Source organism: Daphnia pulicaria, chromosome 4 (assembly GCF_021234035.1).
Source record: "Daphnia pulicaria isolate SC F1-1A chromosome 4, SC_F0-13Bv2, whole genome shotgun sequence".
In the NCBI taxonomy this organism is placed as follows: Eukaryota; Metazoa; Arthropoda; class Branchiopoda; order Diplostraca; family Daphniidae; genus Daphnia; species Daphnia pulicaria.
In genome coordinates this window covers 13331212-13353940 of record NC_060916.1, presented here as the reverse complement: position 1 = coordinate 13353940, position 22729 = coordinate 13331212, and the positions used below count along the sequence as shown (strand labels likewise).

At 40.4% G+C, this 22729-nt stretch overlaps 5 protein-coding genes across 5 annotated transcripts; 3 read left to right on the top strand and 2 right to left on the bottom strand.

The window, feature by feature from the left end:
* Window positions 1–69: 69 nt before the first annotated feature.
* On the bottom strand, window positions 70–1490 carry LOC124337163 (dnaJ homolog subfamily C member 9-like). The gene is made up of 4 exons (XM_046791245.1): window positions 1229–1490; window positions 979–1134; window positions 508–906; window positions 70–448 (listed from the first exon to the last, which is right to left on the bottom strand). The coding sequence occupies exons 1-3, from the start codon at window positions 1317–1319 to the stop codon at window positions 509–511; spliced, it is 645 nt and encodes a 214-aa protein (XP_046647201.1). The 5' UTR covers window positions 1320–1490; the 3' UTR covers window positions 70–448; window position 508.
* Window positions 1491–6216: 4726 nt separating this feature from the next.
* Window positions 6217–8438, top strand: LOC124337135 (allatostatins-like). The gene is made up of 3 exons (XM_046791199.1): window positions 6217–6691; window positions 7002–7457; window positions 7545–8438. The coding sequence occupies exons 2-3, from the start codon at window positions 7012–7014 to the stop codon at window positions 7915–7917; spliced, it is 819 nt and encodes a 272-aa protein (XP_046647155.1). The 5' UTR covers window positions 6217–6691; window positions 7002–7011; the 3' UTR covers window positions 7918–8438.
* A 702-nt stretch (window positions 8439–9140) lies between these two features.
* LOC124336944 (protein PTCD3 homolog, mitochondrial-like) lies at window positions 9141–12135 on the bottom strand. Its single transcript, XM_046790892.1, has 13 exons — window positions 11978–12135; window positions 11787–11907; window positions 11389–11710; window positions 11186–11330; window positions 10983–11116; window positions 10819–10916; window positions 10559–10760; window positions 10425–10492; window positions 10209–10360; window positions 10031–10139; window positions 9692–9957; window positions 9434–9620; window positions 9141–9343 (listed from the first exon to the last, which is right to left on the bottom strand). Exons 1-13 carry the CDS (start codon window positions 12034–12036, stop codon window positions 9194–9196), a joined length of 2013 nt encoding a protein of 670 aa, XP_046646848.1. The 5' UTR covers window positions 12037–12135; the 3' UTR covers window positions 9141–9193.
* On the top strand, window positions 12098–14024 carry LOC124337037 (rRNA N6-adenosine-methyltransferase ZCCHC4-like). The gene is made up of 8 exons (XM_046791049.1): window positions 12098–12292; window positions 12382–12719; window positions 12780–12974; window positions 13042–13276; window positions 13337–13447; window positions 13503–13669; window positions 13728–13874; window positions 13938–14024. Exons 1-8 carry the CDS (start codon window positions 12205–12207, stop codon window positions 14010–14012), a joined length of 1356 nt encoding a protein of 451 aa, XP_046647005.1. The 5' UTR covers window positions 12098–12204; the 3' UTR covers window positions 14013–14024.
* A 2789-nt stretch (window positions 14025–16813) lies between these two features.
* Window positions 16814–20966, top strand: LOC124337747 (probable serine/threonine-protein kinase nek1). Its single transcript, XM_046791774.1, has 2 exons — window positions 16814–17610; window positions 20755–20966. Exons 1-2 carry the CDS (start codon window positions 16814–16816, stop codon window positions 20852–20854), a joined length of 897 nt encoding a protein of 298 aa, XP_046647730.1. The 3' UTR covers window positions 20855–20966.
* Window positions 20967–22729: the final 1763 nt, after the last annotated feature.

Below are 22729 nucleotides of genomic sequence, written 5' to 3'. Positions count from 1 at the left end.
AAAGAGTTTGGCGCTAATTTTGAAAACCAAAAATTGCTAAAATGTGGAATAAAATAAAAAGTCCATTAATTATTTAAAGAAAGTGTATTTCGTCTTCTTTAAAAAGGCACAAATTGTGTATGGTATGGCAAGAGTTATAGGACTCTGGCATGGCAGTGGGCGTTGGCGAGCTTCAAAAGTGTATTTTATTTATTCGTTGCCTAAAAATTTGTGAGTAGAATGAGATCTCATTTCTCTTCATGAATTCAGTACAAAAAATTATTTTCTGGCAAAATTTCACGTTCATTACAACTGTTCGCGTAATCCAGGGCGTAGTATTTTATTTAATGTTTTTAAATAAGGACCTAACCCTAACTTTATGGTTCTGCCTTCTCCCTTCTGTAGAGCTACTCGTCAATTGAACTGTTAATAACTGAATGTTCAATGAGCAGTTATTTGTAATTGCAATCTAAAATCATAAAGAATTAATTAAGAAATTAAATTGAAAAATAAGAAAAAAAAACTAACCTCACAAATTTGTAGATAGGGGAAGATCCCCTTGAGAGGGTTTTTTAACTTTTTTACTTTTTCTCTTGCCACCATCATCGTCGACCATATTTCGTTTAACAGGTTTTTTAACAATATCTTTAATTGAGCGATGTTTTTGATCACTCATGTACTGTATACTGTCACGAATCCTGACTTCATCTTCAGCAGTAATAAATAGAGCCATGTTCATTATTTTTGGAACATCTCCTCGATAAAGGCTATAAAGTTTTTTCAGATCCTCAGTTTCTTCCATTGATCCTCTGTATTGATTCAAAAATGAGTTGATAACTGAATCATTTGCTTTCTTGAATGTAAGTGCCCAGTGGCCTAACCAGTTGAAACTGTTATCCATCAGTTCTTCATCTAACCACACACAACCTGTTTATGATGCCAAATTGCAAAGCTGATGATGTATACAATTAAAACCAAACATGAAATTAAATTTTTTACCTGTCTTGTCATACACCCATTTTCTTTCTTCATCACTTAAAATGGAATATACTTTAAAAAGTGTCTTAAACTTCTCAAAACCTTCATCAGTTTCACTTTTTTCGCTGTTGCTGTTGGGATGGAATGCTAGAGACCTCTTGAAATAGGCCCTTTTGACTGTTTCAGAATATAATATGTTAACGTATGTTTTCACGTTGAAACGTTATTAACGATGGTTGACTACAAACTAATTAAACGATGGTATTCTTACGTTTTCTTCCATCTGTTGCTTTATCGGCACCCAAAACGTCATAGAGATTGCAGCAATCGAAATATTTGGCACACAACTTAGTCAGTTCCATTTCGGGAAAGGGTTACCAATTTTCGAATCTAGTGCATATGGCAGAACAAAAAGTGTTTGTGCTAACGAAGCTAAAAAAATCTTTGAATGAAAGGAAACTAGAAAAGAGCGATCCATGCAGATTGAACGCAATTCAATTCAATCCGAGAAATAGCAATATAACGTCGTCTGCTACACAACAACAACAGCTGAGCAAAAGTCAAATATATTTTTCACTTTTTCGGAGTTTTCACCGTTTTCGGTCAAATTTTTGTCTTTATGTTTTATGCGTTATTGCGTTAGTACCTGATGATCCCCTATAACCCATGGATCTTACAAATACACTCTAAATGTAATTGTAATTTTAAGAAACCGGACAATACCTGATAAGTGACAATAGTTCTTCTCCGCAGCGCACCGCCAGGCCGCTAGGTCCGTACTCCAGCCGCTCTATCTATCATTTAGTTTCGGTATTGTTGTCATATAATAGATTTACGTAGGTACTGTTATTTACAACATTCTTTACATCTTCCTTTTGCCACAGTCCCGCCGACCCCCATGATCTCCATCCAAGTAAAAAAGACTGGGGTTATTGCGACTCTTCTCAAATATTCATAATGATGCCAGCGTTTTCAAGAATTAAAATGTTATTGCTCGATGCTATCTTTTGCATTGATAGGCTCTGAATAGAAACATGTTTAATGTTCATCTCTTTTAAATTTAAATGGTTGGACTTAAACAGAAATGTTGAAACTTGGATATCACGCCTTTCTTTATTTTCAAGTACTCTTTGTGTAAATGCAAATTGATGTTAGCTTGGATACGATCGATAGATAGTGATGCATGCACATTGCACAACGTCTTCTCGTGCGTGAGTGAAATTTATATTGAGACCAAATAGAGTTAACTCCAAAGGGCAAATCGACAGCACTTAAATACGCATTTTGCAGCAGTAGATCGAACATAATAGCCACATTGAACTTTGAAGTTTTATAAAAAGGAATGTAGAAGAAAACACGCAATCCCAATTTGAAACACGTCGTTGAGCAACACTACAACTATTTTTAACAGCCACTTCTCCTGTAGTATCCTTACCTGTCCTGCGTTGGTTTGAATTTTTTCTCTGGCGCGCAAATTACGAACTTGTCTGCATTCATCTTCAAAGGCTTTCAACTTCCCTAGCCGAATTCATTAGCGACACCGACACTGATATACCAAAATTGTCGTCGTAGATTCATACCGGGTTGCATAATTTAACCACGCCCCTTTCGGACAAATTAGTGGTGTCTGAAAATGGATCAATATACGTCATTTCGCTTCCATCCGTGCATAGTGTTCGACGTAAATCAATTTTTATAAAAGGAAATTCGTTCAGCTTGCCGTGACTTAATAACGATGAGCTCTTCAATATCATCCAAAAACGCAGCCATAAACTAAAGTCAAGTCATTTTTGTGTGTGTTTATAATGGCGCCGAAAATTGAACATGAAAATAATTCGTCAACAGCGTCTTAACAATCAACTGGGAAATATTAACAAGACCCAACCACTGCGCTACACTCAGCGCTTCAAACTAATTGCATTTTCAATATACTTGTTCATTCCACGTGAGAAAATCATGGGCGAAGTTTTTAAATGTTATAACTGTGAAGAGATGTTATGTTCAACAAACACACAATCACGCGAGGTATAGCCCTACTGTTCCTGACAGCTTGTTAAAAGCTATTTTAAGATTTTTTTTTTTCGATTTAGTAAACATTCAAACAAATCGTTCGATGGAATCTGCGACATCAGCAGACGTAATCTCTGTTACGACATATTTATATCACGCCAACTCCACGAAAATTGAATCGAGTGTGTACACAGTCGTCCCATGAAGTCATTCGATTCGAAATCAATCAAAACCAATGCTACTAATAGTGGAACACCATATTAAGATTTAACCTTTCGAAATGGTTCCTTGTGACTTATTGATGTTTCATATAGTCTTATCAGATAGCGTACGTGTACACTGTAACCAGCTACTATTATTCGTGGTAATACCGAATTTCTCGACCATTCGGCTTGGCCGTGAACTTATACACCATCTAAATAATTCAAATTTGTGAGGAAATTTCGCGAAAATGATTGATAGAACGGCGGGGTGATATCTGATTTGACGTGGGTGTCAATGTAAATGATTCGTGAAAAAGTGTACACGAATAAATTATTTCGCCAGGATTTCTACCGCCATTATTCACGCCACGATTCCCAGCTACTGTAATTGACTTGAGCCGATTAAACGGCGACACGTCAGCCACGGCTATTAACTCGTGGAAGAAAATGGAAATGAGAATCACTTAGTAAAAAAGCTTATAATCAATGAAACAGACGGGGCAAATTTAGAAACTAATTAAAGAACAGTTTAGCAATCACCGACAGAAGCGTGAAAAATGGACGAAACTTACCGTCGTAATAAAATGCTCAGACTCGTGCGTGACGTCATGTAGTGATTCCGATGGCTTGGAGCACAACAAGTCTAGAGCGTCGCATCGTTTAACCGACCCCCGCCTTTTTTGGCTGTCATCTCTTCATCGAATAACGTTAATCAAGATGGCAAGATGTGCGGAGGTTGACGTCGATATAGCCTGGGCTATTCGACATGACAAAACGACCAAGGTTGTCAAAAGCTCCACCGACCGCCAACGATGAGCGCTATTGAATTACGCCAGTCTCAGTGAATGTGATCGACGAGGTCAATAGATATACAGTCAAGAAATCGTGACACATACCTCGACACATACATAAATCACTATACAGGCTATAAACTGCATTTGATTCAACGTTATGGCCGTGAGCGATTTATTTCTTCTAGTAGCCAATAAGTTTTCAATAATCTAATTTCTACAACTGCACCTCCCGAGTTTGACGTCAAACCAACAAGTCATCTGTCTGTCGACTCGCCGCAAAATTTCATAAAATGTCTCAAATGTTTTGATCTATACAAGGGAATTTGGATTATCAACAGTATAAAAAGGTCATTTGTATAGTTAGACTTTTGTCTAGCATTACAAAAGTTGTCATCACGACGCCTCTTAACGATGACTTGACGACTTGGAGTGATACGCCCGAGCATTCAACATGTCACGAAGTTTCACTCGACATTACTAAGCTTTGACTATACAAAAGGGCGACGACCACCAACTTTTCTACATAAGTCCGCAGTCTTTTCTGTACGTATCCCATCACCAAGGGTCGAATATTCAAATTATTTTCAAACATCAAATGATGGTACAGATGTACACGCAGATGGCAAGTCTAACTTTTGCGGACTCCCGCCCCCCATTTGGGATCGAATACACCAAAACTCTGACGCGTCTTTCATCTATGTTCAATATTCGAGTAGTTTCACGTGTGTTCCAAAAAGAGCAAACTCGAAAAGTGTGAGTGAACTTGATTAAATCGCCCTTCCAGAGTGCTGCGCGAATTTCTCCCCCCTTTCTTTTAGCTATACCACGGTCTATAGACCGTGGCTATACTCTTGCGTAATGAAAAACTCTAAACAAATAATCCCTTGATGGCCATCAAAGAGCGCGGCTATCGGGAATTTGTTTGTGATGGGGAAAAAACAAAAGGCGATGGGTCGTGACGTACCAAAAAGACTAGATAGCACCTGATATTCGTAAAAACTCTTTCACGTGGATTGCGTTTGGATGAAACGGATAGTACGTAGGCCTAAAAGGCCAGCTGGGAAATCTTATTATTCAAGCCAATTTGTGACCAGCGCGGGTGACAAAAAAATTTGAATAAAAGGGACACGCCCAGTATATAGTCAATAGAATTTGTTAACGATGCCGTTTTATGCGTGGCTAGTGTGCATGTCAGAGGTGGTGGCTGGTAAATAAGAGACGCGTCTGTCAATCTCAACTATCTCGTTTTCGGTATAATAAACGTAGCGGCTGAATGCAGCAGCCGTATACTGTTAATCAATCAAAGTCAGTTTGGCTGCTGCTGCTGCCTTGATCGTATTAAAGGCTCCGTTGCTCTCGACGATGCAAAAAGCTCCGAGAAATTGATTTGCATTATTCTTAAATGCATCTAGCTCGGCAGCCAAATTGGCAGAACATGGTGGACATGACGAGGTGTCTGTTCTTCCTAATTATTATTCAGTAGGGCTGTTGTAGACGTGACATCCGATTATTAGCTATAATGCCATCAACGGACTTTTCGTGATACACGAATTGCCCACTTAACAGTAGTACCCTTTTTTTTTCTTCTATTAAATCAGAGCAAATAAAATTAAAATAAAAGTCCGTAGATATGTCGTTCTCTATGCGCGTCATCATTTCTGATGTTGACTCAGCCGGCACGTTTTCCCCGGAATATCTATTATGCGTTTTCGTCGTGGTTTTCTAATCCGTACTATAAACCTATTCTCTGTCTTTTTCTTTTTATTCAACAACGTATGCAAATAGCCTGGAAGAGTTTCCGGCCAAACAAACCGAGTTCAACTTTGGACGGCGGCTTCTATTGACCAGTGAAAAAGTTCAAAGCGACGACGACTCTCTACAAGAGAAAAGCGTTATTAGTTATAGACGTTTACATTGGTAGGCCCATATTATAGGCGCGTCGTTCAGTCCAGGATATTTCCAACAGTCTATGTAAGCACAGTATATTCGATCGTTGCTAAAATAAAGATGAAATATGACTTGAGATGGAGGACACCAAATTCGCCAGACTTGGTTACCTAACTTGTTACTAAGTGAGATGAATGGCGACGTTTATATGTTCCGAATTTTTGCGCGTTTCCCCATTCGCTCTTTGAATGGAATAACTGTTGGATTCGCCCAGAAAGTTAGGAACAATTTTCTTTTGGACATTGGAGGTCAAAGTCTCTATACTTGAAAGGAATAACTGAGTCAAAAGAAGAGTTGTTTGACACTCAATTTAAGAGAATCGTCTGAAAATCACGACACGCAAATCCACTTTCAGCTCGTCCTCCACATACTACAGGCATCAAGATGTGAGTGGCAAACAAGTTCTTTTTAGGCAATAAGCAGTTGCTTCTTATCGTCACCGGCAATTAAGCGCCCGAGACGCTGACGATACGGCGGGAGACGCTTAACGCGCAGGTTGAAAACCACCCGGGAAATCTTCCGATAGAGAAGGAGGCGTTGCTATGCGTCTACCATTCCCGCACGCCACTCGCGCGCGTATAAAAGCCCCGGATGCTGGCATGGGCCAACCGAGTCGTTTTCCAGATCAACCATAACTACAACAAACCTCAGCGTGTCAAGGAATTCCGGTATCATTCGTCTCTTCTTTTCTATCACCCCTCCGCCATTCTTTTCTTCCCAAAATAAAAAGTGATTGCAATCTTGTACGCGTTCGTGTGTCATCGTCTACACTTTCTCTCGGTAAGGCTATATAGACATTTTCAATGTGTGGCTATAAGATTTGTGATATAGCATGGAGGCGGACAAGGGCGTTTTGATTGTGATACGCATTCCTGGTTTTTGTCAATACGGTTCATTTGTCAAACGGGGGCGGGAAAAGTCCAATTTGCTAACCTTTTTAGACGTCACAACAAGCCATATTGATGATTATGCCATACATTTCGTTAACGTCGTAAGTCTTTGAAAAGACTTTGACGTAGGAGAACTCTTGAAGGAAGAACAAAAGATCTTCATTTACAATCAAAAAAGATAAATTCTTAATTTGTCGCAGATTTGAATTGATGCGGCCGAAAAACGAAATGTTGTTCCTGTCGACCGCCTTGTTCCTGCTGGTGGCTCTCCTTCAGTCTTCCCAATGCACGGACGTTAACAACGATTCGTCGGTAATCGAAGCCGTGGGTGGTGCTGGTGACTCTCAGGCTAAAGCTGAGGGTCTGGCCTCCACCGAAGACAAGCTGTCGGCTTTGACCGCTGATGGAATGGCTACACGAGCCCGCTACTTCAAATCCTTTGGCGGCAATCCTACCGGCGATCCCAATCTCAACATCTACTCCTTCGGACTTGGCAAACGGACAAGCAGAAGCTACTCGATCAATCCTTATTCTTTCGGACTGGGCAAACGAGCCGGCAATGCCAAGAGTTATCCGCAGCAAATTCCCTATTCGTTCGGACTGGGAAAGCGCAATCCCACCAAATACAACTTCGGATTGGGCAAACGACCTGACAGGTATTTATTATATTTCGCTAATTTGACAAACGGCTCTTTCTTACGTATTCTAGACGCAAGAGATTTAACAGTAGTATCACCCAACAGATTCGGATTCGGACTGGGCAAACGCAACTTGAAAGACGACGATTTGGATCAGTGGCAGAACGACGAAGAATATTCGCAATTCGACGATACGGAGGAAGACATCGAAGGGAGAGAGGACGACTCTCAAGAGATCATGGATGTCAATAAACGATCTCAAATGGCACCGGGACAACAACAGCAGCAACAACAACAGGCCTTTTTCCCCAGCCACTTGCAATCGGCTTTTTACGGCGGGCCCTTCATGTCCAATTTGGCGAGGGCGAATACTCACGGTTTCGGCAAGTCACGCACTTTTAATCAACAGGCTGCAACACACGATCTTCCAAATCTCGGTAAACGGCTGCCAGTCTACAATTTCGGGCTGGGCAAGTAGAAAAAAGAACAAACTAAAAAACAAAACGACGCGCCGAGATTAAATGAGCCGCTCCACGAAAAAAGAAAAAAAAAAGGATTGACGGCCATATCCTACGAGTCTTTTAAATACTATCCATTTTCTCTTTTACCCGTTTCCCGATTTCATCATTTTTAAATATTGAAGGAAAATACTAAAAGTTTGTGCTCCTAACATCATTCTTCATGAATTGCGTTAATATCTGCTGATAATTCCAACATATGAATATATCAAAAACATTGAATGAAAAAAAAATAGGAGTCTTATTTTAAAAAATACATATCTGACGTCAATGTTGAAAAAAGAAAAAAAACCAACACCTAAAAATATCCTTGACATTTTCCTCCCTTTTATCCCATAGAATGTTATAGGCTTGCTTTGCTTCTGTCCTATCCACTCTCCGTAATTTCTGCCGAATTTATAATATTTGAACGCTTGGTATTTTACTTTGAGCTTCTGACCGAGAAAAAACGTTGCGACTGCATACATTATCAAAAAAGGAACTTGTGTGTGTCGACTTGTGTGATGTGAAACACGAAAAAGCTACTTCCCATTGATAATAATAGGGTGAAATAATATCTGAATATACACGTCCTCCCACGCGGAGTCTCCAGAATACTCGCGACATTTACATAACGGTTCCTTATTATTGCGACTTTTGGGAGTGTGTGGTAGGGGGGTAGTGTACGTTGTCTTTGTAAAAAGCGCCGGGTTCATCTTTTATTCGAGAATCATACAAACGGAAAACTCTCGGTGGCAAAAGTGACGTCACGACGCCTCCTTATGTAAATGTCGCACAAGTTTTTGTTAAAAATGTTGGAAGCTAGTTCGGGTGTTCCGACTATGTACATTCGGATAAAACATGGAAACAAAACTTTTACGCCGCAGCTTCATTATTTTCTAGCTCAAAGGGATTTGACGTCTATTGTTTCGTTCTTTCAATCGATTGAAAATTTCCAACGCATCTTTCACCACATTACTTATCCGTCTTGGAGAATAAAAGATCGAGCTTTGTGCCTAATAGAACAGGAATTAAGTGCTCTCCAATCAACCAAACGATAATTGCGGCTTCTAAAGAGCATATTGTGAATAACGATAAGTCGTAAAAGCTTTCCTACCTTCAAAGGGCGTGCTTGGCTGCATCGTTTAAAAAATCAATTGAGATCACTTTATGTACTCGTACTAGGCGAAGAAGAATCGCAGTCTTTAACACGCTACGACCTCATTTGTATTGATAGACTTGTGAGAACAAAGTCTGTTAAGATGCCTCTGCTGGAGCGGGGGCGTTACTAAGGATGCTGCTAAGCTTCTGTTGCTGCTTCTCGTCGAGCTTTAATTGTTCGCTGATTCTCTGCGCCATGGTCGTGACGTTTTCGTATCCCATTTCGGCGGCGTAGTCGATCGCCATCTATTTCCCAGATAAAAGGTAGATTTGTTATATGTCAATTTTAATTTTTGGGGATTATTGCGATGCATAGAAAAGAAGTGGTGGGCATACCAAAGCTGTTGCGGAATTCTGGCGCTCAATACATTTCTCAATGAAAATGTTTAACGTTGCCAACGGGAAGTAGGAGGACAACTGATTCTTCAATTGGTTGACTTTGATCATAACTTCATCCGCAGAGTCCAAGTCGCCGTATTGGAGAAAAACTTTCATCAGATTGCCGAGCATCGACCCGGTCCACCTTTAAATGTTTAAGTGCAAGTTTAAAAGTTTAAATGCAAGTCAATGAAGATAGTTCTTGTTCAAGAGTACCGCAAAGAAATGGTTCGATCCTTCTCTTCGGCTGTTTTTATAACTTGATTGATGTGGGACATGATCGCTCTAGCTGTAGCTAAAACAGGATCGACGTCATTTTTATCTATAGCGATCGTAGGGTCCGGTCCTGAACCGCAAGTCAAAGCCTCCAGAAGAGCCTCTAGAACCGAATCCCTTTCAGACAAATCAAAATAACGGGCGTCGCTCCACAGTTCGGGAACATATTGGATGGCCGAGGAACTGGATATGGACTTGATGACATTCTATTGGAAGATAATTTTTTTTTTAACTATCCACACAAATAGCCGGTGAGAAATGCGGCAACAGAAATATTACCTCAAACACGTTTTGTTCGGGCGTGTAAATGTGGGGGACCAGATGACGGTACATTTCCATAAAAGCTTCTGGGCCTTCAGCTCGGCTGAGAAGAAGCAGAAAGCTACGACTAAAATGTTCATAAAAACAGAGAGGTTTGAGCAAAAGAATGATTTTAAAAATTTTTAAAAATCCATACTAGTAGACAGACTCCTTGTAGGAATCTCCGATGAAAACTTGGTTCTGAGATGAGGAAAGAAGGCTGTGTAGTCTTTTTGCCAATTGCACGTCGTCTAAATGATAATTGCAATTTTTCATAGCCTCGCTAAAGAAAGTGACGTCTTCTACGTCCTGAAACGTCAAAACATTTGCCAAATGTAAAAGATGTATTGCGTTAAAAATGTAATTTTCTCACTTGAATTGGTGGCATTTCGTTTTCAATTCTGCGAACAATGTCTATAAGAATGTTACTCCTTGGCCCCTCTGTTTCGAGAAATGAGAAAGAATCGTTAAAATTAATTTGATTAAACCATTATTATTTCTGTTTACTATCTCGACAGAAGATCTTGAGGAGGGAGGTGTAAGTTCCTAAAGATGGTTTAACTCCAATAGACTTGAAATCTGACATCAATCTTGATGCCTTTTCACGAGCTACTCGGGTTATTGGCATACGAGAAATGGACTGCAAAGCGGCATTCAAACTACGGACGTCTGGCTTTATTCCAGCATGAGCCATACTTGTAAGAATATCCTGAGAAGACCAAAACATTACAATTTTGTAACTTGGTAATTTTTAGACTTAAACTCACGTCAATCAATGAAATAATATATTCTCCATCTTCTCTGATGATTCCGCTTATTTTCAAAATACTATTGTAGGTCATTAAATCCGGTTGGAAACCGTCGGCTAACCATAAGAAAAACAAATACAATTACGATTGCTTTTAAATTTAAAAAATTTCCACAGGAATACCTAGCATTTGATTATAATGCTCCCATGCACCCACAGCTTGTCCGTGCTTTACCATTCCACAAATCAGGGCATGATAAGCCTCTGGGGTTTTTGTGTCCAAGCCACTGAAAATTCTTTCTGCCAGTCCATTGCTCCTAATTAAAGATCATTAATTTTCATTATTTCCAGCACATCATTTCCATTTGTAGTTGATGTGTACTAACTTCCATGTACTCTTTACTTGGTCCCTCATGCCTTTCACCCCACTTCTGAACCATCTTTCTTCAATCAATTCTTCACTTAATTGATCCTCTTCATTATAAAAGGAAATAAACTCCAAAAAAGATTGCTTTGTTGCTGAACTAATTTCTGGAGAAAAAGAAATAGATTAGTTATTTGCTTAAAATTTCCCTAGTTCAAAAATTACCTGATGAATCAAGCTTTCCATAGACATGGATAGCATTTGCAACTTGTGAGGTTCTAATATACTTCTTTAACAAGTCTTCTGTCATTGGAGTAGTTTCGGTAAGCTTTTCAACTGGGGAAAAGGCTTCAATGAAAGGCTCTGCATTTCTTTGATTAAACAAATCGGCATGTTCCTGTTTGATCCAACTGGCAGCTTTCCTTCCTGCTTCCTGTGCCAGTGCATAAGTACGCTTGGCATGATTTGATGCAGGAATCAAATATGGATCATCATGGAACTTGTAATGAGGACCAGTAGGGTCTCTCTTGACCGTTGATGCCAAAGCCTAAATGTTAAAATGAAAAAAAAAAATAAATAAAAAATAAACAATACACTAGAGGGCAATATTTTATTTTAAATACCTCTAATATGTCTGTGGGACCCCGCGGAATATATTTAGGTATTACAATCTCTTTTGCCTCAGAACTAAAAGAATGTCTGTTCGTGACTACCGGTCGACCAGATTTCCATACAGAATGAAATCTTTTAAAATCAATCAAAAAAGTTATAAAATGCAAAAAACGATGTAGAAATAGAATCAATAGAGTTTTACCTCCCATTCCTAAATAAATGCTGCACAATTAATGAATTTAAGTTTGGGCAAGACATCATTCCCAATTTTTGGGCAATTTGAGCTGACTATTATTGCCGAGCAGACGACGCGGTAAAATCAGTCTGCTAGATTGCACGTGCGTTCCACACACATTCACACCGAGGCAGTGAGCCAGTGACAGTTTTTTTAAAAAGCTTAAACGTAATTGATTTCAATAATTTATTGCCATGAATCACAATCAATGTGACAACAGGTTTAGAGATTCAGTTCAGATTAAGCTTGATTTTTTAGGAGAACAGCCTTCTTGTGACCATGGTAAGCATTTCTTGAAAAATGATGTATATTTCTATAGTTGTTTACCTTCCGAAATGTGTGCTAATTTGTATTCAACAACTTAATGACAGGACCGATGTTACTATTTGAAAAAAGTTCAAATGTGGACAAAAGATTTTTTGCATGTTCGGCATATCGAGATCGAAAGTTGTGTTCTGCCTATGTTTTGGAAACAGATTGGATGAACGATAAGAAAAAGGAGCCAAATACAGTAAAGGAAAGTCAACTTCTCTCAACTTCAAGGAAACTTGACTACATAAGGGAAAACATTTTGGACAAACCTGATTCATATTTGGAGTGTAAAAGCTATTGTCACTCATGTGGGGAACTTTTTGTTCATGACAAAAAACATGTTAATCACCAAATTACAAAAAGAATTTCAGAAGATCTATTAAAAAAACCTTCTCAGGTATTACAAATGTTTTTCTTGATATATTGCTGAATATGAATTCCAGACTTTTAAATCAAGTTTTTAGATCCATTAGATCACTCCAAAAAGGAAGCACAGTATTTTTTCTCTGAAAACTCCATAAATGTAATATTAGGGTTGCTTCAAGATGCAAAAGTTAGTCATGTACTCTGCATTGCTTGTCCAACAATCTTTGAAAGACTGAAAAAAGATGGTTCCAAGAAATGTTTGATGCTTGACCTTGATATTCGATTTGTAAGTTTTTTCTGTACAGAAAAAATGTATCCCAATTTTTTTCTCATGTTTTCGTATTTTTCTCTAGCGTCAATTTTATGGACCCCAGGAATATTTACTTTACAACATGTTCAATCACCATTTTTTTAATGGTATTGAAAGTGTTTCCATTTATGAGCAGTTTTTGAAAGAAGCTAAAAATAACTTGGCTGTGGTAATGGACCCACCGTTTGGAGGTAAAGTGGAAATTATCGCGCACACCTTGCGAAAAATTGACGGCGAGTACAAACTTCTGAATGGAGTAAAGTCTTCTGAGATCTCCAGTAATTAATTTATTGTTCTCATTTAAAAGTATAATTCACTTAATAACTTCTTCCTAACAGATTTTTGGATATTTCCCTATTTCATGGAGTCTCAAATTCTTAATAAATTACCAAATTTTGCTATGCTTGACTACAAAATCGAGTACACCAATCACAGCCAATTTCAGAAAGGTACCAATAGGTTGAAATAGTATTAAAATTGAATCTTATTAACTCTATCTTCAAGGTCCTAAAGGGAGAAAGCAAGGATCTCCTGTCCGAATTTTTACAAATGTCAACTTGCAGAAACTTAAGTTACCTGCCAGAGAAGGATATCGCTACTGTGGTTTTTGTAAAAAATGGATAAGTCCCGAAAACAAACATTGCTCGAGCTGCAATTCGTGTACATCTAAGGTACTATAATAAGATGCAAAATTCAAAACACCTGTTTCACAAGAATTTATTTACATAGGATGGAAGGACCTATGTACATTGCGTCAAATGCCAAAGATGCGTGAAGCCCACTTGGATTCACTGTGTGAAATGCAACAGATGCGCTTTAGCAGAACATCCGTGTATGCTGTTTCAAGAGCGAACCAAAGAAGTAGCTAATCTTAAGGTAAAACTTGGTTAAATTTACAATGGAATTAATCTAATAGAACTTATCGTATGTTTATTACAGAAAATAAAGACGGACAGTTTTTCTATGGCGAAATCCACAACGAAATGGACCGTGACCGAGCATAGAAATACATAAATTTGTCCTCGATTTTATTAAAATCCTCTTAGTCTATTAATCTGGATCGAATTGTGGGAGGTAAGCGTAAAAACTAAGATAATAGCGTATTTTAATCAATATTCATTTAACCAAAATTCCTTGTATGAGATTAAGAATCCTGAGGCGTAACCCTTCAACTACGAGTGGTGGATAATATCGTTCCATTATTGGTTATTAATAGTTGTCGACCTTGAAAGGGTTGTAATTTTTTTAACATTGCGCTGACTAATGTAGATTTGCTAGGATTTAAAATATTCTTCATAGACTTCTTATTCAAAATAATTTAAAAAATGCGCTTAAACTTTTTTTTAAGAAAGAATCGTGTTTATTTTTCCAGAAAAGTTAATTGAATGATATCATGAAAATTAAGACGGATTAAAAATTGCTTGAGAGTATCTCCATAGTAACCAATTACATACTCATAATCGTGAAGATCAGAACAACAGCACCTGTCCAATAGTCGTCCTTGTAAGAAGCCAAAAGAAATAGCACTGTGAAGCTCTACTTTTCGTTCACGATCGTGTTGTAACTGCGTTGACGATCCGTTTAGTAGAATGGTTACAAGGAGATACGCATAAGCATTAATTGCGCTGTTCTTCTGTCCCCTCTTGCAGTCGACCTTCGACAACGTCTGGCTGCACCAATGGTTTTGTCACTTTATCTTGCATCTTCGTCGGGTCTTTCACTTCCGTTTTCTTAATCAGTCTCCCGCACATGCTGCATACGGATGCTTTCGTTTGACACCATTTACACTTGCACACAAAGGGTATCTGCGTCGGCTTTTCGGTCTTGGAAGATTCTGGAACGGATCTGCACTCGGGACATTTGGGTGACAGCGGTGAGGCGGAATCACAGAAAATGCACTGACACTCCTTTTGGAACCCTTTTCCGTTTTTTTGGTGACGTCGTTCGTTTCGATGGTGGATTAGATATTGGTTGCATGGAAGAGACTTGATAGAGAAATAGCTTTCTTTTTTCGGTTGGAGTTTACCAGGCTTTTTCTGAGGTTTCTCCAACAAAAATCCGGTTTGAGTAAGAAATTCCGTGACCTTCGTAGGCTTTGCTTCTTCCTTGTGAATTTGGACGGTTGTATTCTCCATTGCATTTTCGCTGAGACGGCAAAATTTGTTGAGAACAACTTTGGACGATTTCTCAGCTGGTGTCTTGACAGCAGGTGTGTTGAGGTTGTAGCTTTTTCGTTTGTTCCACCGATTAGATTTCTTCTCGTCTTCAAATTCTGATGAAAGGTCTTCCATTTCCGGGGTCTCCATCTCATCTCCGATCTCGATCTCAGTAAGTGTGCGAAATTTGAGAAGCTGTACGCACGAAGATTCGCCATGAACTACTGGTAGTTTAGCAGACTTCATGGGAAATCGAAACTGTTTTCTCGGTTTCTCGCGTGATCCTTCCTTCGCTGAATCCTCCCGAGCAATTGTCTTGTCTTCCATCGGTTCGGGTTCTGGTGTCGACACCTGATGGGAGGGGCTGGGATTTATTTCATCCGAAGTTTTTCCAGTCTGAACAGGTTTGTTGGGGTCGTTCTTGATCTTTCCCCAACCCAACATCTTGACAATGCGATTCAATCTCATCTTAATGAGTGCCGATTGTGCCATTGAAACCATTTCTAATGCGATTAAGTTTGAATTAATCTTAGCCAGACACTAGCCTCCTTATAAGGATTGCATGTACGCCTTAATCATTGGCAAGGACGTTTTGAACCCTTAATCTCTCGTTTTTTAAAACAATTTTCTTGAAAAAATGTTTCAGCGTAAGAAATAATCAAAGATAATATTTTTACTGATAATAATCAATCAGATTTTAAACGAATTTCTTTTTCAAATTTTAATTATCTTAAAAAAAGTCTTAGATACAGCGCGGTTACGTGCTTTTACAATGGTAACTTCTACTCCCAGCGCCAAAGCGGTCTTATATCTCATTAATCACATTTCTCATTGGCTCCATTGCCAACTTACGCAGGGAATATTCTATAGGTGTCACGAGTCTCACACTTAAAATTAAGTGACAAATTTTGCAACAAAGTTTGTGGTGTCCCGGAAAAGGATTGAAAGTGCACGGGAAATATCCGGTAAAATTGAACGCGGATACGGCAAGCGAGAGTTGGACTTCTTTTATCTTTTGGCGGGCAAATTCGTCTCGAAATAGTTCGCCACCAGGTGTTTTGTTTACTTCATCCATGCTTCGTCGTGCCCTGGTCGTGCCAAATGATTTTGATTGTCTCTTATTCTGTGGTTATTACTCATTTGCGATTTTGTTTTTTCGATAGTTGGTTGTGAATGATAACAAGAGTAAAGAGCTTGAAAAGAATGTATCGTGAAGATTATTGCTGCATCTTTCTTTGCAAACCAGGTTGGTTCAAAAGCTACGTTTTCAGTTTACCATGACACTGTACTGATCGTCAGATCTGAAACAAAATATTTCTATTTCAAATTCCAAAGAAGTTAAACAGAATCAAGTTGCCCAAAGTATCTGCAATTTTGTATTAAGATTTGGTCTTGCGTCACAGCGTGAAAGCTCACTACATTTTCTAAAGTTTGCATTGCTACAGGTAGTTGGATAACATGTAATTCTAATTATTTAGTAAAATTCGTTCGACAGAACTGTGTGTGACCATTTATATTCAGCATATTTGTAGCAAGCTTGACTTGAAGTATGGCAACAGTGCCATACTAAAGAAAGAAAAAGGAGGGTGTGGGTGAAGCCTATGAGGTTCCAAACGCGCTTAAACTATTCAGATCTTTTTTTGCTCTAGCATAGCAAGCATGGCTAAGCATAGTAAGTCAAAGCGTTCTCGTAAGTCGAGTTCGAGTTCAAGTTCCGACTCTGACTCATCTTCGAGTTCCGCATCATCATCTAAATCTTTTTCAAGCACCTTTTCAGACATTATTAAATTAAAGTCGAAAAGGTTTGAAGTTAGCAAACGTAAGTCGTCGGTCCTCGCCAATTGGATTGTGAAGGGCATAGGTGAGAAGAACCTTAAGGCGGCTAGAGAGGCGTACAGGCCTGACGTCAAACGTGACAAAAAGGCTAGTGTCAGTGCCTCTGAGCTGTTCACGAACCCGAAATTGGACGAGACTTTTTACGCGGCCCTTAAATCTACAAAGAATTCCAATGCATCGATGCCCAACATTGATCAGCTGGAAAAAGTGTACCGGAAACAGACGGACGTCGTCCTGGACATGGCCAAACCTCTTCTTTTTCTCCTTGAGAGGAAAAGTAAGAGAAGCGACAAGGACACCAAAGCATTAAAGACGCTGTCACTTCTCTGGGCCCATCTTTTCCGTGAGATTACCCACTCCAGACGTCTCAACATCCTCACCCAGACTCACCCAAACCACATCGGCTTACTTTCCCGTGCAGCAGAGAAGCTCCCTGTTGGCGGCGAGGATCTTTTTGGAACAGAGTTCGTGAACGAACTCATCTCCCAAGTCAAAACTGCTTCTTTGATGAATAGTTCTGCAGCGGGGCCATCAGCTACTTCAACACCTGGGAAACGTAAACGTTCACCTCCCCCTCTACAAGACTCTCGCAAGGATAGGAGTAACTACAGCTTCGACCGGTATGTCAAACCTCCCGTTATTTCTAAAATTGATTTGCCAATTGCCGGTCGCACTGCCCATTTTGTTGATGCATGGGCCCATTTGACTAAAGATCCGTGGGTTTTATCTACTGTTGAGTATGGATTTGAGCTAGAGTTTATTGCTGAACCTCCCTTTCAACATAGTATACCGCCGAACGCATCAATGGATGCCGTTCAGCTAGATCTTTGTTCAGCTGAGGTGGAGTCTCTCATAAAAAAGGGCGCGGTAGTAGAGACAGAGGAGAAAGGGGGCTACGTCAGCCGATACTTTCTTGTCCCAAAGAAAGGACCAAACGAATGGAGGCCCATCATTAACCTAAAGCCTTTGAATCAGTTTCTTTCTTGCCGCCATTTTAAAATGGAAGGGATTGCCACAGTTCGTCACACGGTGAGGCAGGGGGATTTTTTGGCTAAAGTCGACCTTACTGACGCCTACTTTACTATTCCAATTTTTCGAGGCCATCGGAAATATTTACGCTTTCGTTGGGGGCGTAAAACATTCGAGTATACATGTCTACCTTTCGGTCTTTGTGCTTCACCTTGGGTTTTTACTAAACTATTGAAAGTGGCCGTCACTTTTTTGCGTCGTTCCGGGATCAGACTCGTTATTTACCTTGACGATTTGCTGATCGTAGGCACTACTACCCAAGAATGCAGCGACGCAGTAGCACAAGTCATTCATGTTTTGGAATCTTTGGGATTCCTAATCAACTTTAATAAATCTGAAACAGTCCCCACGCAATGCATTGAGTACATAGGGCTTATCACCAATTCCGTCTCCATGTCGTTCTGCCTCACCGATAAAAAGATTTGCGACATTCGTCGGTTATGCACCGAAGTTTTAAAAAAGGGGAAATGTTCTCTTCGTCAACTGGCAAAGATAATAGGGAACCTTAACTGGGCTTCTTATGCAGTAAATTTTGCACAAGCTCACTTTCGCAGTTTGCAGGCTACCTTCATTTCATCTTCTCGAACCAATAACGACAATTTAGACGCCGTTATTTATTTGAATGACGACATTCGTGCCGATCTGAAGTGGTGGACCACTTCTGCCGATTTTACCTCCGACAAACCTCTGCTTCTCTCACGACCGGATATGCGCTTGTCCTCCGACGCTTGCCTCTCGGGCTGGGGGGCAGTTTGTCTCGACGTCAAGACGGGTGGGCCTTGGTCCGGATCCGAAATTGGTCGCCATATTAACAACCTAGAGATCCTTGCTGCCCTTAAAGCCCTCGAATGTTTCGCTTCTTCTCTCTTTGATTGCACAATAGAGATCGAGATCGACAACACCACTGCAGTTAGCTACATTAACAAACTAGGCGGGTGCCGGTCAAAGGACCTTTGTGACGTCTCCCTGCGCATTGCCAATTTTTGTGAAGAGAGGAAAATCTTTTTAACCGCCATTTTTGTTCCCGGCACTGCGAATGTTCTCGCGGACGCAGAATCAAGACGCTCCCTCTCGGCGGGCGATTGGAGACTATCTCCAACAGCTTTCATGTCCATCTGCCTTCAGTGGCCAGTCCAAGTGGACCTTTTCGCGTCAGAATGGAACCATCAACTGCCACGGTTCGTCAGTTGGTTCCCACAACCCAAATGCTGGAAGGTAGACGCGTTCAGCTTTCCATGGAAAGGGCTAGGCGCGTTTTGTTTTCCCCCGTTCAGCTTGATTCCATTCTGCCTGTCGAAACTGATGAGAGAAGAGGCCGAGGCAATTTTTGTCACCCCGTACTGGCCGAGCCAACCATGGTTCCCGATCATAATGGACCTCGCCGTGGCCGTTCCGCGACTATTACGCCCGTCGCCGGACCTTCTCACAACTCCTCTGGGAGAGAGTCATCCGCTTGTACAAAACGATTCCATCCGCCTGATCGCCTGGAAACTCTCAGGCTCCGCTTTACTGAGAGCGGAGTTTCAGAAGACGCTTCAGCCCTCATCCTCTCCGCAACACGAAAAAATACAAACGCTGCATACCAGAGCGCTTGGAATTTTTGGAGAAATTGGTGTGCTACGAGGGAAAAGGATCCCTTGTCTCCTAGCCCCGCAGATATAATTAATTTTTTGGCTGAATATAGCGTAGGAAGGAGCTACAGAACAGTCAATGTCGCCCGCTCTGCTCTCTCTTCTACGCTTGCTGTAAACCCGGGTAATGTTGCCGTCGGTGCTGACCCTCTTGTCAACAAACTACTCAAAGGCCTATACAACAAATCCCCCCCCGACTGCCAGATATTCTCAAACGTGGAATCCTGACACCGTCCTTTCATATTTTGATTCCACAGCTGGGGCGACTCTTTCTCTCCTTGAACTGTCTCGGAAATTAGTCACTTTATTGGCTCTCTGTACGCTATTAAGAACCTGTGAACTTTCTTCAATATCGTTGGAATCGATCGTCATTTCCGATACCAAAATGTCTTTTTCCCTGAACCAACCAAGAAAGGCTCAGCATTCCGGACCCCTTCATCGAATTTCCGTCGACGCCTGGCGTCTTAATGTTTCAATTTGTCCTGTCAAATGCTTGGAAACTTATTTAGACCGTACTGCAGCGTTGCGCGATACCACAAACTCCTCCTCTCTCTTGCTCAGCAGCAACAAACCCCATGGCCCGGCCTCTGTAGCTACAATCGGCCGTTGGATTAAAGAGCAACTCAAAATAGCCGGTATCGACACGTCGATCTTCTCAGCACACTCGACTAGAGGGGCAGCAGCATCCAAAGCGGTCTTATCTGGTATACCGATTCAAACTGTCTTAGACGCCGGCCATTGGGCCAGGGAGTCTACATTCAAACAGTTCTACCACAGGGAGGTGGTCAATGGACCAACCAACCTGATCACTAGTTCCGTCCTTCAACCACCATCAATTTAAACGCCGGTTAACCCTCTGCTGTGCTGTGGTTTTCTCGCCCTTCTTTTCGTAACTCGTCATCATCTTATTTTTTTCCTTGGATTTGAATACACAGTTCTGTCGAACGAATTTTACTAAATAATTGTAAAATTGTTCGAGCGCTAGCGCTGAACAATTAGGATTATTTAATAAAATGAAAAGAGAGACAGAACTGTCTCTCCCACCCACCCACCGCTGCTTTTCATGTTTATTAATATTCGAACTCGTTTCTTGTTATTTTTCAGTGGAAACAATAACGGTTACCGCGGCCGGAAGAAGGGACGAGACAACAACAACAATTCAGGCAACTTCAATAACAACGACTCAAGTTTCAACAAGAAGTGATCATGTTTACCTTCGTTGTATCTCCTCCGTGTGGCTTTATATTCCCGTGCTTCTAAAATCTGAATAGTTTAAGCGCGTTTGGAACCTCATAGGCTTCACCCACACCCTCCTTTTTCTTTCTTTAGTATGGCACTGTTGCCATACTTCAAGTCAAGCTTGCTACAAATATGCTGAATATAAATGGTCACACACAGTTCTGTCTCTCTTTTCATTTTATTAAATAATCCTAATTGTTCAGCGCTAGCGCTCGAACAATTTTACAATTCTAAACTAATGCAAATTTTTCTAATGATTTTCTCCCCTATTCATGCTACATTAAAATGTTGTACACTGATACTTGCAGGTATAACCAGAAACCAGATGTGTGGCATTATTTCGTCAACAAAGTGAAGCACAAATCAAACCGTACACAAACATTGGAAACAGGTACTGGAATTTACTTATTAGCTCTTCTGTCTCGTTTTTTCTTTCCTCGTTGTTGCTGGTGCAGAGACGGCTCGATAGGCTGCTCTACTATAGGTCGACCGTTGATTGGACAGAATCGAATTTTCCCATTTTTCTCGTGTTGTTCCAGTTGACAAAAGGCTAAGTTGGCTATCTCTGGACAGTCTTTCAAAACAAAATAGTTTATGACAACACAGCTGCTGTCATAATGGTACAATAGCTGAACCACCGCTGTTGTACCTAATCTATTAGAAACGACTTTAAAGAAGTGTTCGATTGAACTCAATGAAAACTTTTGATTTTCTTCCTCTTGTTTAGTAAAGGGCCTAATTGAGCATACTTTTCTGATGTAGTCACCCCAAATACTTCGAGTTTCTCTTTTTACTTTATTGAGGGACGTGATGAGTTTGACGAAGCTTTTCAATTGATCCAAATTGAATTTATCTAGAAAATACGATGCTAACACATCGAAACCGCCTGGAAGGTTAGATGCCGTTCCATCAGCGGAATTTATTTTGAGGTGGCGTATAATCCAGTAATCCGATCCTTTGTTGGACACCATACGTTCAATCAACCCAGTGGCAGTGTACCCCTTTTGGCGAACTTCTGTTTTAGACGCTGGTGATAGAAACGAAAAGATTGCGTCGATTTTCGAAAAATGTTCTTGTGATGTTGCCAATGAAATAATCGATTCCCCGTCACCGTCGTCGTCGTGGAGTATGAGTTGTTTGAGGTACTCTTCGCCCAGTTTGTCTAAAACCAATTTCAATAGTCGTTCAAATTTCTCAGTGTTAAGCTCTATTTTACCGACATAGTTTGTCCAAATACTGCGACTCTTGCCGTCAATTTGTCGTACAGATTTGACAAGCTCTAAATACATCAACAGTTCTCCATTTGTGTTTTCAGAGAAACAGTGCGAACCGATTTCGACGTCCAATTTGCTGCTAACGTAGGGATCGTCGAGCAAGGTATGAAAGACTTCGTTCCTAGCTTGTGTCGACAAAAAGGCGTACATGCTCTTTACACTGTAATCATGACCGTGTTTCTTTAGAGCTTCGCCTAGAAGGAATCTTCCTTTTCCGTCTTTCTCCAGGGCCAGCTTTTTTACAACGTCTTCCCCCAGTTTCTCCGAAACGTGTCGCAGTAGATGAAAACACTCACGAACTTCCTCGGGAAAAAAACCGAAAAAATATTCCCAAATGCTAGTTTCGGTTTGCTTCCATCTTGGACGCTTGTAGGTCATGATGTGAAAGAAATTCGCCGATAGATTAGGATCCGTGGAATAATCCAAATAAAAATGCAACGCGCGGGTCCAGTGGTCAGAGTAAGAATGACTGGTCCAAAACGGTGAGTTGACGTCGCATTTTTCTTGTTTAAATTGGTTGATGGCGGGTTCCAAAAGCTGACCAAGTTCAACTTGTTTCTCTTGAG

Coding starts and splice junctions, on each gene's coding strand:
- LOC124337163 (XM_046791245.1), bottom strand. CDS start 1,319: ATGGAACTGACTAAGTTGTGTGCCAAATATTTCGATTGCTGCAATCTC. Junction 1,135..1,228: donor AGCAACAGATGGAAGAAAAC/GTAAGAATACCA, acceptor ATTCTGAAACAG/TCAAAAGGGCCTATTTCAAG. Junction 907..978: donor ATGGGTGTATGACAAGACAG/GTAAAAAATTTA, acceptor CATCATAAACAG/GTTGTGTGTGGTTAGATGAA.
- LOC124337135 (XM_046791199.1), top strand. CDS start 7,012: ATGCGGCCGAAAAACGAAATGTTGTTCCTGTCGACCGCCTTGTTCCTG. Junction 7,458..7,544: donor TTGGGCAAACGACCTGACAG/GTATTTATTATA, acceptor ATCACCCAACAG/ATTCGGATTCGGACTGGGCA.
- LOC124336944 (XM_046790892.1), bottom strand. CDS start 12,036: ATGATGTCTTGCCCAAACTTAAATTCATTAATTGTGCAGCATTTATTT. Junction 11,117..11,185: donor CAAGTAAAGAGTACATGGAA/GTTAGTACACAT, acceptor ATCTTTAATTAG/GAGCAATGGACTGGCAGAAA. Junction 10,493..10,558: donor CAAGATCTTCTGTCGAGATA/GTAAACAGAAAT, acceptor TTCTCGAAACAG/AGGGGCCAAGGAGTAACATT.
- LOC124337037 (XM_046791049.1), top strand. CDS start 12,205: ATGAATCACAATCAATGTGACAACAGGTTTAGAGATTCAGTTCAGATT. Junction 13,448..13,502: donor TCACAGCCAATTTCAGAAAG/GTACCAATAGGT, acceptor TCTATCTTCAAG/GTCCTAAAGGGAGAAAGCAA. Junction 13,670..13,727: donor GCAATTCGTGTACATCTAAG/GTACTATAATAA, acceptor TTATTTACATAG/GATGGAAGGACCTATGTACA.
- LOC124337747 (XM_046791774.1), top strand. CDS start 16,814: ATGGCTAAGCATAGTAAGTCAAAGCGTTCTCGTAAGTCGAGTTCGAGT. Junction 17,611..20,754: donor AGTAACTACAGCTTCGACCG/GTATGTCAAACC, acceptor GTTATTTTTCAG/TGGAAACAATAACGGTTACC.